Consider the following 15,172-nt stretch of genomic DNA (forward strand, 5'->3'; position numbering starts at 1 on the left):
CAGGGAATAAATGTATTCTCCAGGCGTGCAAGCGTCTCTCCATCTGCTATGCGGAGAGGAGTGACAGACGCAGACTGAATAACGTTATTCGGGTGTGACAGAAATCTGCGCTGCTCGCTCGAGCGCGTCTCACTGAGATCCACACGCGCGCGGCATGCATCTCATCGCAGCGTTTATTCACTCAGACGACATCACTGTGGTCCGGTGTAATGTGTTTTATTGCTCTGAGATGTGCGCACGGGATTAAATCGGATGGAGCAGCGGTACGCCGTTAAGCCAGTAACCGAGAGGAGAGCGATATTTGCGTTAAATCTGAGAAGAATGGACACGCAAAATATGATGCAGTGCAAGTGTCGTCATCTGAGCATCTGTTATATCTGTTAAACGCAACAGCACAGCGAGATTTATCACGGATAGTCCTTGCTGTAGCCTCATGGAAACAACCCTTTGCACTGTATAAGGTAGATTATTGTTTATATAAATATATATTTTAATAGATAAATGTCTTTGATCTCTTAAGGTTTGGGTATTCGCAAACCATCCAAGTATTATTAATTTATTCCGGGTCATCATTAAGTATTCCTACTGACATTTCCGTTGGGATTTAGGAATATTATCTCTGATGCACCGGAATGCGTCTTCTTCATATGAGCTGTGTCTTCATATGAGTTTAGTCATTATTTTGCTGTCCCAAGAGTGATTATTCACCTTAATGAGATTGCTTGGCTGGATGATGCGGATGCACAGAGGTTGAATGAGAAGAGAGCTGGAAGAGAACATCGTCGGAGTCACGGACAGACTGCCACATCCACGCTGAACGAATCACTGTGACATCTGTCGCGACATCTGTGAGCTGTTCTGTCTGTACTTGAGTTTTTAGGTGGCACCCCAGGCAACATCCAGAGAGGACCGAATCTGGATTGAAACCACAGAGGACCAAAGTCTAAACTAAATGCGAAGTGGACTGAGTCTGAACTGAAATCATAAAAGTAGATTCAACCCTGACACAATCTGATTCCAGACAGGACCTGGATCCAGTCTCAATCTAGATAGGATCTGAATCCAGACTGAATTCATAAAGGACCTAAATCTAGACTGAATCCAGATACAACCTGAATCCAGACTCAATCCAGAAAGGACCTGAGAGCAGTGTGACCTCACAGAGCATCTAAGTCCAAATTGAATCCAGATTTAACCTAGATCTAGATTTCATCCAGATCTAACCAGAATCCAGTATCAATCCAAATAGGATCTGAATCCAGAAAGGACCTAAATCTGGACTGAATCCAAACAGGACCTGAATCCAGCTAGAACCTAAATCTAGATTCAATCCAGATCGCACCAGAATTCAGACTCAATTCAGATAGGAGCTTAAACCAGATAGGACTGAGTTCAGTTTGAATCCACTGTGGATCTGAATCCAACTGAATCCAGAAAGAACCTTAATTTAGATTCAATCCAGATCAGATCAGAATTCAGACTCAATTCGGATAGGAGCTCAATCCAGATAGAACTGAGTGCAGTTCAAATCCACTGTGGATCTGAGTCCAAAACTGAATCAAGATAGAACCTTAATCTAGATTCAGTCCAGATAGGATTTAGGCCTGAGAACTGAATCCAGACTAAATAAAGGTTAAACCTAATCATCCATAGGGGACCTGAGTCCTATTTAAATCCAAAAAAGTACTGAATCCATCTATGATCCCTGCGACACCTGCAGCAATGCTCCAGCCCCCACGGAGGCAGCCAAGATCTACCAGACCAACTATGTCAGGAACTCTCGTGCCATCGGGGTCCTGTGGGCCATCTTCACTATCCTCTTCGCCATTGTCAACGTGGTATGTTTTGTTCAGCCCTACTGGATCGGGGACGGCATGGACACACCACAGGCTGGCTACTTTGGCCTCTTTCACTACTGCATCGGGAGCGGGATATCCGACCTGACGTGCCAGGGGACCTTCACAGAGTTTAGCTCCATCCCGTCTAGCGCCTTCAAAGCTGCGTCCTTCTTCATTGGGATGTCCATGGTGCTGGTCCTCTCCTGCATCGGCTGCTTCGCCTTCTTCTTCTTCTGCAGTACAGCCACTGTGTATAAGATCTGCGGGTGGATGCAGCTGGCAGCAGGTGAGTGAGTGACTGTGCATCATTTGGAGGTTTCCCAATGCATGCTGATGTACGAGTAGCCAAGAGCCAGGAGTGTAATATGAAAGGCTGGGTGTCAGGAAGAACATCTGTGAAGTCCACACACTCAAACACATATTGGCCTATCTTCTAATGGTTGCAGTTAACATATTTTAATATTTTAATTATAATATATATATATATATATATATATATATATATATATATATATATATATATATATATATATATATATATATATATATATATTCTAATTAATTTGTCATGACACCATGATATTATCATAGTACTTTAAAAACTGTTCAAAAGGTTGGGGTTAATGTTTTTTTTTTTTTTTTAAGAAATTAATACTTTTATTTTTTTTTTTAAGAAATTAATACTTTTAGGATGCATTAAGTGATCAAAAGTGGCAGTAAAGACATTTATAATTTTTTTTTTTTTGAGCACCAAATCATCATATTATAGTGATTTCTAAAGGATCATGTGACACTAAAGCCTGGACTAATGGCTGCTGAAAATTCAGCTTTGCAATCACAGGAATAAATTACATGATCAAATATATTCAAATAGACAATAAATATATATTATTTCAATAAAAAAAATTGTTCATTGAAATAATATTAACAATTTATTACTGTTTTACTGTATTTTGATCTTGTCTTAAGCAGAAACTTTTGAACAGTAATGTACATATTTAAATTCTAAATACAGGGGTTTTCAGTAGTTGTCTAACACACACACACACACACACACACACACACACACACACACACACATATATATATATATATATATATATATATATACAGGGGCGTCACTAGGCCCTTTTTAGGGGGGCTTCAGCCCCCCTAAACTTCTGCCCAGCCCCCCTAAAAAAAATATTTGATTAATAAATTTTTGATCGCTTCAGTCCCCTTTAAAAAAAACTCATTTGAAACGGCGGCAAGCTGCGTCAAGTTTCGGCTCCTCCCCTTATCTGAGTCTGCTTGGATTTAGCGCATTTTTCAATCTGCAGGGGCGCTGAGCAGAGCGAACATCAGAGAGCACAAAGGTGTGTGTCGTGTGTGCGTGCATTTATTGATAGATTGCTAATGCTATGATATTACATCTGCATCGGTGCAGTTCTTTGTCATAAATGCATTGCAGTTTACATAATGTAATGTTACTGGAGCATTGGGAGCACACGGGACGGCTCGGTTTCTCATCCAATACCAATACGTTTCGCTGCGTTCACCTTCAGCCCTTGTGTGATAGTTGTTTTTTATTCCTACAAAAATGAAGTGATTAACACCCATGAAAACATACTTTAGATTCAGAAAACGATCATGATTTATTTTAATTTACTTTTTACAATTACAGATATATTATAATGTATTTTGACATTACATTATGCAGCCATGCACAGAAATGACACACATCATTGTCTGAAAGCACTAGATGGCCCAGAGAGAGAATGTGGAGTTATTTTGTTTTGTATACTTAAAAATAGTTTTGTATTAAGTAATAATGAATCAGGAGGAGTGTCATGATACATAAATTAGAGTAAGCGTAGAGTAAAGGGATTTTTGATTTTCTTGATTTATACTATTTATACTAGATTTGTACTTGATTTATAGAAGTGGCAAATTGATAATTCATGTTGTTATTTTTAATAAATAGAAATAAATATAGAACAGATTAATCATATTGCCAATAGACAATTACATTAATACATGGTTTGTCTATATTCTTAATGAATATTAGCTGGTTAGTTAACACACACAGGTTGATGCTCCCAATGAAAGACCAGTAACTGGGCTGCAAGACTGCTGCTTCTCACCGACTGCTTCTTCATTTTGGCTTGTTTTTCCATTACTTCTGATAGTTAACCACAGCCCCCACTTAATCCATTGTCCAGCCTCATACCTGTGTTGTTTATATTGCTGATATGGATAATCAAAGTTTATGGTTTTTATGTTATTTTCTGGTTAAAATGTTATTTAATTTTGTCAGAAAAATTCCTATCTGAGGTTTGTATGTGAGCATAGAAATACAAACAGTAAAATGTGTTTGTACTGGAAACATGTGTGCATGTGTTTGTACAGTGAATGAATCAGGAGGTCTTCATTGTAAAAAAAAAAAAATCAACATTCCCTATTTTCTAGTGGTCACATCCAATAATTATTTTTTTTATTACAGTGTTGTATATGGCTCAGTCAGTACTCCTACTCCCATATATGAAATACAGGGAATACAATGGAATAGTGGATTGCAGTAAGGTTATAGCATACCACCCTACCCTAATAGTCAAATAATATTTTTTTAATCATACCCTTATTTGGGGCTGAGCCCCCCTAAAATCAAAATCCTAGAATCGCCCCTGTATATATATATATATATATATTTAAATATCAGATTTTTAATGTGTTCTCAGGCATTTTGACCTCACTGTATATGTGTTAGATATACTTAATTTATTACCGTATTTTTAAAATTAAATTAGTTTTTGTTTTTTAAGACAAACACACATAGTTCTGATGTCATTATGTGCAATTTCCTATGAAAGATTTCAACTATTAATTAAAATACTGTGTAATGAACCCTTAGTTTACACTGCCATCCGTTTGATCACTACTGAGCAGTCTTTTTGGTGCATCCTCCAAATATGATACATGTAGAAAAACACTTTTTAAAGCAGACCCGCTATCCATGCAATGAATCCACAGTGGACTGAAGATTATATAAATAAATAAATCATGCACACCACTTTGTTATCCCAAAATTAAAGGAATGAGCATGATGAGAGAATTAGCTCAAGCACTGGATGTGTCTTTTTTCTTCTATAAAGAAAAAAACACTTGCATATAGGCTTAGTTTATTTTCCCCAGCTGACCAATGCTGAACGTGTCCTTAATATTTATGATTGATGCTTCTAGTAGTAATTTCATGTTGTTTATTGGCCTCTGAGAGTTGGGTCTGGTTGTGTTGTGCTCTGAAGGCTTGTATTTAATAGGAAGTAGAATCTATGAAATGAGCAGATGAGAGAGCTCAAGATGTGTGAACTGCATCTGCACACATTGCTTTCATCTGAAGGCTTTGGCTTCAAAGGCTGCATGAGTAGAGTCAGCAGTAAGAACATATATCGCCCTGTATGCTAATATTTACTTCATTCCAACTCACTTCTTCTGGTTCTGTTTTTTCCAGCGACAGCGTCAACAAGTTTAAAAGCTCCAGGGTTCCATTTAGTTTGATGCATTTCAGGAGTGACTGACCACCCTCTCTTAACATGCGTGTGTGTGTCTGGTGTACCTTACTCTGCCTATTGGTTTTACTGTTGGAAGGGAGGGATAAACCACAGGAGAAATGTTCTAAACATAACCAGCAAACTTTCTCAAAATGTCGAGCGTTCTGTAAACTTGTCATTTTTTCTCAGAAAGGAAAAAGACAGGGGTTGTCTATTTTTGTGCCTGGCCTCAGGGACTTCAGGTGAGTTTTGAAAGTAACTCACAGTTGTGGACAAATTACTGTCATAGGTGGCTTATGTGTAGCTCTCAGAGCAAAATGACACATGATGTTCTTGCAAGCCTCCATATTACTCACTGTAGCTGTTTATAGACAACAATTCTGTAATCATTTACTCAACCTTATGTAATTCCAAATCCATATGATTTTTTTTTTCCTTCTGTGAAACACAAAAGGAGATGTTTAACAGAATGTCCAATCAGCTTTTTCATACAATGGAAAAAATACAGCAATCAAGGGCAGCCAAGCTTCAAAAATGACAAAAGCACTATTAACATATTACAAAAGTGATATTTTCTACAGTAATATATGATAGTTTGTCAGCAAAAAGGCTAAAATTAAATTAGTTTTATGCTTATATAAAATAATGTTTAAATATACAATAATATAAAAACAATAACATTAATAATAATAATAATTTTATTGTTTATTTTAACAATTTATAATCTATTTATCTAAACATGGCATCAATCTAACAGATCAACTTATATTCATTTATAATATTAGTAATAATAATTATTATTATATGATATGAAATGAATATACATTATTTAAATATTTTTAACATGAGTATGGTGTCACTAATGCAAAAATGCATTTGGTTCTTGTATGTCTCCTAGGATTTTCTACATATAAAGTTGCCAGTGATCCTGAATATGAGACATTGTGCTTGCTTTAAGTGTGATTTGCAAGTTTAAGTTTTGCTCAACTGACAATGTTTTAATGAACCAATTAAAATGTCATTTGTCAGTAGATGTTTATTAGTAATGATGGTGTATTTGGTTGCACTTTCAGAGGGGAAAAACCTCAAGTGGCTTTACTGCAGCCGCTGCTTTCAGCAAATGTGGAAAAAAAAGATTACATAATCAGATTTTTAAGGACGCCGGAAGCTTAACCACAGATTTTTAGGGGGGCTGAAGTATAAATAGGTCTAGAATCGCCTATGGTGCCAAGTTTGAATTTGAAAGTGCAAATAAGATTTGAGAGCCAAGGCAGATGGAAAAATTTGACAGGAATTTACTTAAGTTTTAGTCTGGTTTTCATGGAAGAAAGGGTCACACTTTATTTTAAGGTCCGATTCTCACCATTAACAAGCCATTAAGGGCCAGATTTACTAAACAGGGCAAATTAGCGTTAGTGCAATTCTTTAAAAGCACCGATGGGAGGGTAAATTCTGCATGTGATTTACTAACAATGTGCACATTAAAGAACACAGACGCATCCAGATTATTTCCATAATGACCACTGCATAATGCCTGCTTTAAAACATGCTTTTTTTTGGGCGTTAAATATTGGTGCAATTACCAGTAATTTGATGAGCGCAAACATTAGTAAATCACGTTGCGTGATTCATTTAAAATACTCTCTTCAAATAAATTTTGCGTCTGAAAGGGAAACTCCTACAAATGCATAATCAATAAGGTCAGGCACAAAAATAACTGTGTCCACACCTTTGCAGCGCTAATTCTTCACTGTTCATCTTTAGTAAATCCTGACAGTACTATTTTAACGCCAAAAGACAGTTTGTGCTGGCGCAAGCTGTTAGTAAATCTGGACCTAACTATTACTTTTGTCTCAATAATCTCTTAATTTGCTGCCTATCAATAGTTAGTAAGGTAGTTGTTAAATTTAGGTATTGGGTAGGATTAGGGATGTAGAATATGCTCATGCAGAATACGTGCTTTATAAGTACTAATAAACAGCAAATATGTTAATATTAGGGATGCTAATAAGCAACTAGTTAATAGTGAGAATTAGTCCCTATACTAAAGTGTTACAGAAGAAAGTAAGTCATACAGGTTTGGAACGACATGAGCATGAGTAAATGAAATAAGTTATTTTTCTAATTGCTGGTGAAGCTGTGATTTGTTTCTTGATAGTTGAATTTTCACTTTATTGTTGGAATATCTTCCAAAAATTGTCTTGCATCCCATAGCGTTTACTGTCTAACATTAATTCACATCAATACACATTGCACAATTCATTACACACACAAAGGCATGTTAATACACATCCATTTTTAAAGGGTTAGTTCACCCAAAAATGAAAATTAGCCCATAAATTACTCACCCTCAAGTCATCCTAGGTGTATATGACTTTCTTCTTTCAGACGAATACAGTCGGATTTATATTAAAAATGTTTTTTGATCTTTCAAGCTGTTTAATGGAACTCAACGGGTGTTGCAGTGCTTCAGTCCAAAAGAAGTTAAATAAAAAGCACCCATCCATAAAAAAAGTGTCTCATACGGCTCCGGGGGGTGAATAAAGGCCTCCTATAGCCATTCGATGCGCAAAGCCGAACTCAAACGTCATCCGCCCGGAACTGCTTCTGTTTACAACAGTGAGCGCAAGCTAGATTAAATTATTACGTTTTAAATATGGTTATTTTTCTTACAAAAACGCACCGATTCGCTACAGGAGGCCTTTGTTCACCCCCGGAGCTGTGTGAGATCCTTTTTTTATTAAGCATGGGTGCTTTTTATTTAACTTCTTTTGGACTGAAGCACTGCAACACCCAACAACCGACAATAAACATCAAAAAGCCTAAAACATCAAAGATGATTTTTAATACAACTGGATTCGTCTGAAAGAAGAAAGTCATATACACCTAGGATGACTTGAGGGTGAGTAATTTATGAGCTAATTTTAATTTTTGGGTGAACTAACCCTTTAACATGGGGTGAACAATGACTTTTTGATACTGATGCTAAGAAAAAAAAAATATCTATTTACTCATTAGGCAAATCTGAAGACATTAAGAAGCCATTTAGTACAATGTTCTTTGAAACCTTTATGCTTCTCATCCAGGTGAGATCTGAATGAATGTTTCACAGGACTGTCTAAACAGCCTTTATGAGATAGTAAGCAATAAAAAGCCCATTTGGATTTCTAATGGCTCATTGATCGGGTGAAACTCTCCTCAGAACAGCATGTATGTGGGTAATGAGAAACTAATGTTGTCACTGTTTACTTCTCACCTCCTTGAAGGAGCACAGTCAGTGCTGGTGGCCCTAGCGGGTCACACCAGACTGTAATCTGTTAAATTAAAACAGCACTGCATTGACAGTTACCAACCATAAAATCACAACTGTGAAGACCTGCAGTGTGAATGTCCTAGTACAGAACAAAAGATGTGATAATGGAATCGACCAGAAGTTAATATTCAAATAATAAAGGATACACTGCAAATGAAACGGTCACAAACACGCACAAAACTTCACAAGGCTCAATAGCAGACAGCTAAAATCAGACTGAATGGCTTGTCTGAGGTACGATGATGGATTTGTCACTTCTGAGAGCAATGACGAAATCACATAACATATGATGTGATTATATATACATAGTGACCATTAACGGCCGAGGGTTATGAGCTCCACTGAGGCACTAATGGAAGCATGGCAGCACAGGGCAGCTTGTGAATGGAGAGCTGAGAACGGACTGTACTTCATACTCAATGACAGCCTCATTTAGTTCACTCTTGGCCTCCAATAAAACACCCACTCTTCTATTGGTCTCTCTACTCACTCCATACATCCAGTTATCTGCTGTATTGTAACAAATGCATTACTCCTTCTCTGCATTCACATACAAACAAGTACTGAGGTCCTAGTTTAATGGATATTAGTGCCATGATATATGCAAAAAAAAAAAGGTTTCTTCAGTGGTTCTTTGGGGTGGTTAAGGTGCTTTATATAACTATGCTATTGTTATAAAGAACCTGTTAAGTATACTGTAAGGTCCTTCAGTGGCTCTTCGGAGTGGTTAAGGTGTTTTACCACTGCTGCCATACCATAAGTCCCTGCATAATTGTTTAAAAGTATTTCCTGAAGTCAACCTTTTTGCCCCCAAGGTCGCCCTATAATGAAATATTCCAGGGCCCCTACACAAGACTTTCTGACCTCAGAAAAGCATAAAAGTGATTCAAAACAGCTTTTGCCAATGTAGTAAATTCCAATTCATAGCAAACATATGAGAGTGGAGTAACATATCTAAAATCAAAGGAGTAGAATGAGGATTCTCTTATGGTTCTGGATAGCACTATTTGACAAAGGTGCCGTATAGCAACTTTAAAGATATGCTATATAGAATTTAAAGTGGTTCCTCTATGACTATGCACCACTTTTAGTACTATTTAGCACTATTTTTTTTAGAGTGTAAGTCAAAAAAACATCGTATTGCCATCTGATACCATCATATTATCAGACATTCATATCAGAAATTTATATTTTCTTCCATGGATAAATTAAAAGATGAAAAAATGAAAATCAATAATTGACAATTTTATCAGTTTATGTTGTTTAAAATGTATAATAAAAATATAAAAATGTTCTCTTGCATGCTAAACATTAATTTAACAGATTTTTCCCTTAAACTGTAATTAAGTTGACCTCATGAACTCAATTAATTAGCTGTTTTTTTCCTTTCATTTTTAATTTTCTGGGGGTTTCAGCATTGTCAACATAAAGAGGTAATGGATATTTCACAGTTTTCTGAAAATATTGAATCTTTATTTAGCACATGTGTGAATCATATCCGAGAGCAGATGAATCTTGCACTTGTGGGAGTGAGAAAATGAGGTGCTTTTTTCTCATATTTTTTATGCTGAGAGGAAGCAGGTGATATGCGATTATATTGGAATCCTAAAATTGGATACACTATATGAAACACAGCAAGTATTTGTTACAAGCTAAAAATAGCCACGAACAGGTTAAAATAACAGTAAATATGGGAGTCATGCACATGTCCTGGCTCACTTCTTTCCTCTGAATAAAACGTGTTTAAACCAATAAACATGTTTTAAAGTATAAGGTGTTCACCTGGTGGTGTGGTTTTAATTTAGCATGCAAGGAAAGCCAGGTACCAACATAATATATCTTTACAAAAATGAATTCATTAAATTTATTTTCAACTATTCTATTTTATAGTTTTTCTTATTTATTTTCAAATGGCAGAAATATTTATTCTTTCTCTTTTTGCTAATGAAATGCATTTTTTTTGGTGCATTACTATGCAATAATTTATGTTTATAATCCTTATCGTCATAACATATAACAAGCCTGTGGTGTTAGAACATGATTGGCAGCTATAAATGAGAGGATGCTATAATTAAAAGTGCCACTTTAGAGTTAAGTGTGAGCAGCTGACTTGGCTGAGGACAGGGAACATCTGTTTGATCTAAACCACAAGACGCAGTATGCGAATGAAATCAATGATGGACTGATGGCTCAGAAAGCCGAAAGAGAGAGACTGAGAAAAAGTGGGATCCATGGCATATTTAATTGCCATTTTAATATTAAAAACCTATTGAAATCAAAACTGGGGTTTAGTACATGTCTGTAAGCTTTCAGGCAAATTTATGTGCTAGAGTAATAAATAGCTATACATTGATGGCTTGTTTTGTTCACATTATAATACAGATACTATACACCACCGTCCACCAACTAGCATTAGCAAATACGGGCATGTTTTTTGGGCTGCAAAAGGACTATAAAAGCTATTTGCTATTTAAACAAAGGATAAGCCCTTCGAAATCATGTTTAAAATGGAAAAATGTCTAAACAGGAAAGAAATTAGCATCGTTAAACCATTTCACTGGGTCTTTAAAAAGAGCAAAAAAAGGGTCTTAGAACACCTTTTTCATATTAAACTCAAATATAAGCCTAGTTCATGGCCCAGGTGTTTCATGTATTGAGTTTAACTCTAACAATTGTATTTATAAGTGTCTAATCAGCCTTATTCAAATGGTAAATTACAGTTTTAGATTGAATTTTCAATAGACTTTATACCAAATGCAGCATCAAATGTCATTTAAATTCAAGAGCACAGAAACAGGTAGATGAAAGACATTATCGTATGAAAGCCGTCACGCTCCTCACCTCACAAAAACCCTATCTGTAATCACTGTAATTGGCTGGTTGGTGGGTTTTCTCAGAAGTTCACCCTAAAGACCCATCTCTTAGAAATCGACTGCTGTCCCTTGAGGGAAGTGTGAATGTTTGATGCCATCAAACCCTCTGCATGGTTGATGTAGGCTCCGCAGGGAGCAGAAGTTATTGCTGCTAGTTGCTGTTTGGACAGTGGGGTGCTTACCTGGAAAACCAATGAAGAGATACAGAGAAATCAGCGACAGTAATGATGAGACCCTCTGGGACCCAGATGTGCCTATTTCAGCACTAACTATGTTTAACTGTTATGTACTGTGGGGAAAGCGAGTGAGAACAGGGAAGATAAATAGAGAAAGACGTAGGTGTGGGTTCATACTGACACAAACAGCGAAAATTAAATGAGCTCCAGGAAAAGTGTCACCTTTGTTCATTGTGTGAGAATGTGTGCATGCACGTGTACCTGACAGAATGACATTATTTAGAAAAATTGAATTGAAATTTAACTAGCAGCAACAGAAAACGAGTATGCTATGTGGCAAAAGCATTGAGAAATGTAACATGAAAAGATTTCTTGCCATAATATGAAAAAAAAAATCAATATTGTGAGAAGGAAGCATACATGAACTTAAAAATCATAAGATTAATAAATAAATTACTCAAAATTTGTTAATCAATAAATATGTACATATATGTAAATAAATACAAAATAACAAATATATTCTTGTATTGAATTTTATATATATATATGTGTATATATAAATACACATGTATATATATATATATATATATATATATATATATATATATATATATTAGGCAGCACAACTGTTTTCAACATGGATAATAATGAAAAATGTTTCAGAGCAGCAAATCAGCATATTAAAACTATTTGTGAAAGATCATGCGACACTGAAGACTGGAGTAATTATGCTGAAAATTCAGCTTTACCATCACAGGAATAAATTCCATTTTAAAATATACTTAAGTACAAAACATATATTTCAAATTGTAATAGTATTTCACAATATTACTGTTTTACTGTATTTTTGATCAAATAAATGCAGCATTGGTGAGCATATGAGACATCTTCCAAAACATAAAAACAATATCTAATCCCAAACGGTTGATAATAGTAAGCATACTGGTGCTTTTAATATTCATCAATTATATTTATTAATTAATATGTATGCACAGACATCTATCCTTTCAAGGACATAGGTTTGTTCAAATCACTAATCTTAAGTACAAACCAATAATAAAATAATGGTGCTTACTTAACCATAGCGCAAATACACACTCTACACTGCACTTGAAACTCAAGGACTAGCCATTTAAAAAACAAGTGAACAGTATGTAGTGTACTGTGTCAACTGTCCTCCACACGTGCACTATTAGGAATCGAAAAGTAATAAAATCACGAATAAGCTTTGTTCAGCTAGCCATAATAGCCTTGAACTCCAACATGCAGCATGAATGAGTTGTCAGCTAGTCACGTATCAGAAATCCAGCATCAGAGATTAGCACTTAGTGGTTAAAAATACCCGTGCTCCATTAACACGCAAGCTTTAATCCTCTCCGACTTGATCTCTGCAGCGTGCTGATGAGCACATGGGGTCTCAAAGTCACTTTCAAAATGTATGGCTCAAACTAATTATGATATTTAAAAAATGCATCAGCACACACTGAATGGAGTTTGTCGTCTCTTAATTGTGGTTGATGGCTTGGGCAAAGTCTTTAGTGGATTGATTAGCTGGTGTATCTGGAGTTAATGTCATTAGCGCAGCCAGAGGAAAACTGGCTCTCGCTTGCCGCTTCGCTTAGCGACTATTAGCTAATCTTGGCTAGGACTTAGCTAGATCCTAGCCCATGCTGACCACATTTCTCATTTTAAATGGATGATTGAAAGCACATGCAGACGTTGCTAACATCAACCAGTTCTGTGAAGATCTGCTCCAGTGAAAGATTGGCATGGCATTACCTTTCTTTATCTGTTGCTAGTGTATCCTGATCACAGATTAGCCTTCTTTAGTTTCAGGTTCATTAAAGACTCTATGTATCTACACTCTTGAAAATAAAGGTGCTTCAAGATGCCATAGAAGAACCTTTTTTGTCTAAATGGTCCCATAAAGTACCTTTAACATCTGAAGAACCTTTCTGTTTCAATAGGTCTGTTACAATAAGTCTCACAAACCTCATTTTAAAAATCTGGCTGACCAAGTCTCCAAGTGTGTTCGCTATCTAACGAGAAAAGCAATGAGCAATAGCCACTGAAACTGTGAGACTAAACAGCGCAAATGGAGGGTGAGTCAATTAGGAAAAAATACCCAACAAGCATCAAAGTGTCAGCTCACTGCTGCCCGCGTCTCTCCAAACCAGCTCTTTCCCCCACAAAACCTACTGCAGGCACATCCTTGTTGTTTGTTGACATTGTCAAGAATTAATTCTTGTGCAGCTGGGTTGAGTTGGTGTAAGAACTGAATTTTTGGGATTGTACTGTAGCTACGATCTTAGAGGATAATAGTCTGGTGGCTGATGCATATAGTTGAGTAAAGTGTGAGACGACATGACAGAAAACTAATTATGAAGCTGTAAATGTGCGTAGGACAAGCTTCTTTTCTAATGTCTGCAAATAAGAATCACCATTAGCGGAGAGAAAATAGATTTTCATATTTAAAAATACCCCATCCTGCCATAATCAATAATAATAAAAAAAAAACAATAACACATCAAGCCTAAACAAGCAACGGCCAAATGTATTTCCTTTGTAAACAGAAGTTTAAAAATACCAGCAACGGCTGCCAGAAATCTCAGAGGATGTGTCCTCAAACCGGCGCAGAAACTTGGACATCAGCTTTGGAATAAACAGCTAAAAGCGATGCATTATGCAGTCTGTCATTATCTAGGGTTATCACAGTTAAGTGGAGGTTAGGATGAAATTCATTTGATTTTCATTTTGAGCTCTTTGTGCTTCCTGTTAATTCTGCTGATTTATTATCGCCATCTTTTTCCTGCTTCACCTTTCTGTGGTTCTTTCTTCAAACATGAACTTGTTTAATTACGCATGCTATAATTAAACCTAACCATCATTATTTGATTCTAAATATTTCTTTTCTGGATTTTTGACCTGATCCCATGGCCATTATCATAGATTTACTATATTTCATTTCTGAAAATAAAATACATAACCTTAGACTTGTTTATATAAACAATAACATTAGATTTTAAAGTAAAACAACTGCAAATTATTTTCAACTATATATAGACATACATATAACTGTGAATGTGATAACATTATTAAGCTATAAGAAACCACTATATTATATTTTAGTTTAAATTTTCGAAATAATCTTCTAGCTATTAACATTGAAATAGTATTTTATTTATGTTTTATGAATTAAAACATTTTTACATTGATAACCACTCTAGGTGATTCTTCTATATGGTATTTAAAATAAACGTTGCTTTTTGAGCATTTATTAATTATAGAATCCTGAAAAAAAAATGTGTTTTGGTATCCACAAAAAATATTAAGCAGCAAATGTTTCAACATAATAAATGTTTATAAGATGTTTTATATGTTAATAAGAAATGTTTCTTCAGCACCAAATCAGCATTTTAGAATGATTTCTGAAATAAATAAATAA

At 35.7% G+C, this 15,172-nt stretch overlaps 1 protein-coding gene across 1 annotated transcript in view; it reads left to right on the plus strand.

Moving 5' to 3' along the window:
- The first annotated feature begins 1,698 nt into the window (after positions 1 to 1,698).
- Positions 1,699 to 15,172, plus strand: part of LOC109066477 (LHFPL tetraspan subfamily member 3) — a 33,650-nt gene continuing 20,176 nt past the window's right edge. The window contains 2 exon segments of the mRNA XM_042722218.1: positions 1,699 to 1,728; positions 1,731 to 2,124. Of these exon segments, the coding sequence (XP_042578152.1) occupies positions 1,699 to 1,728; positions 1,731 to 2,124 (424 nt within the window).

Source organism: Cyprinus carpio, chromosome B4 (genome assembly GCF_018340385.1).
Source record: "Cyprinus carpio isolate SPL01 chromosome B4, ASM1834038v1, whole genome shotgun sequence".
Classification (NCBI taxonomy): Eukaryota; Metazoa; Chordata; class Actinopteri; order Cypriniformes; family Cyprinidae; genus Cyprinus; species Cyprinus carpio.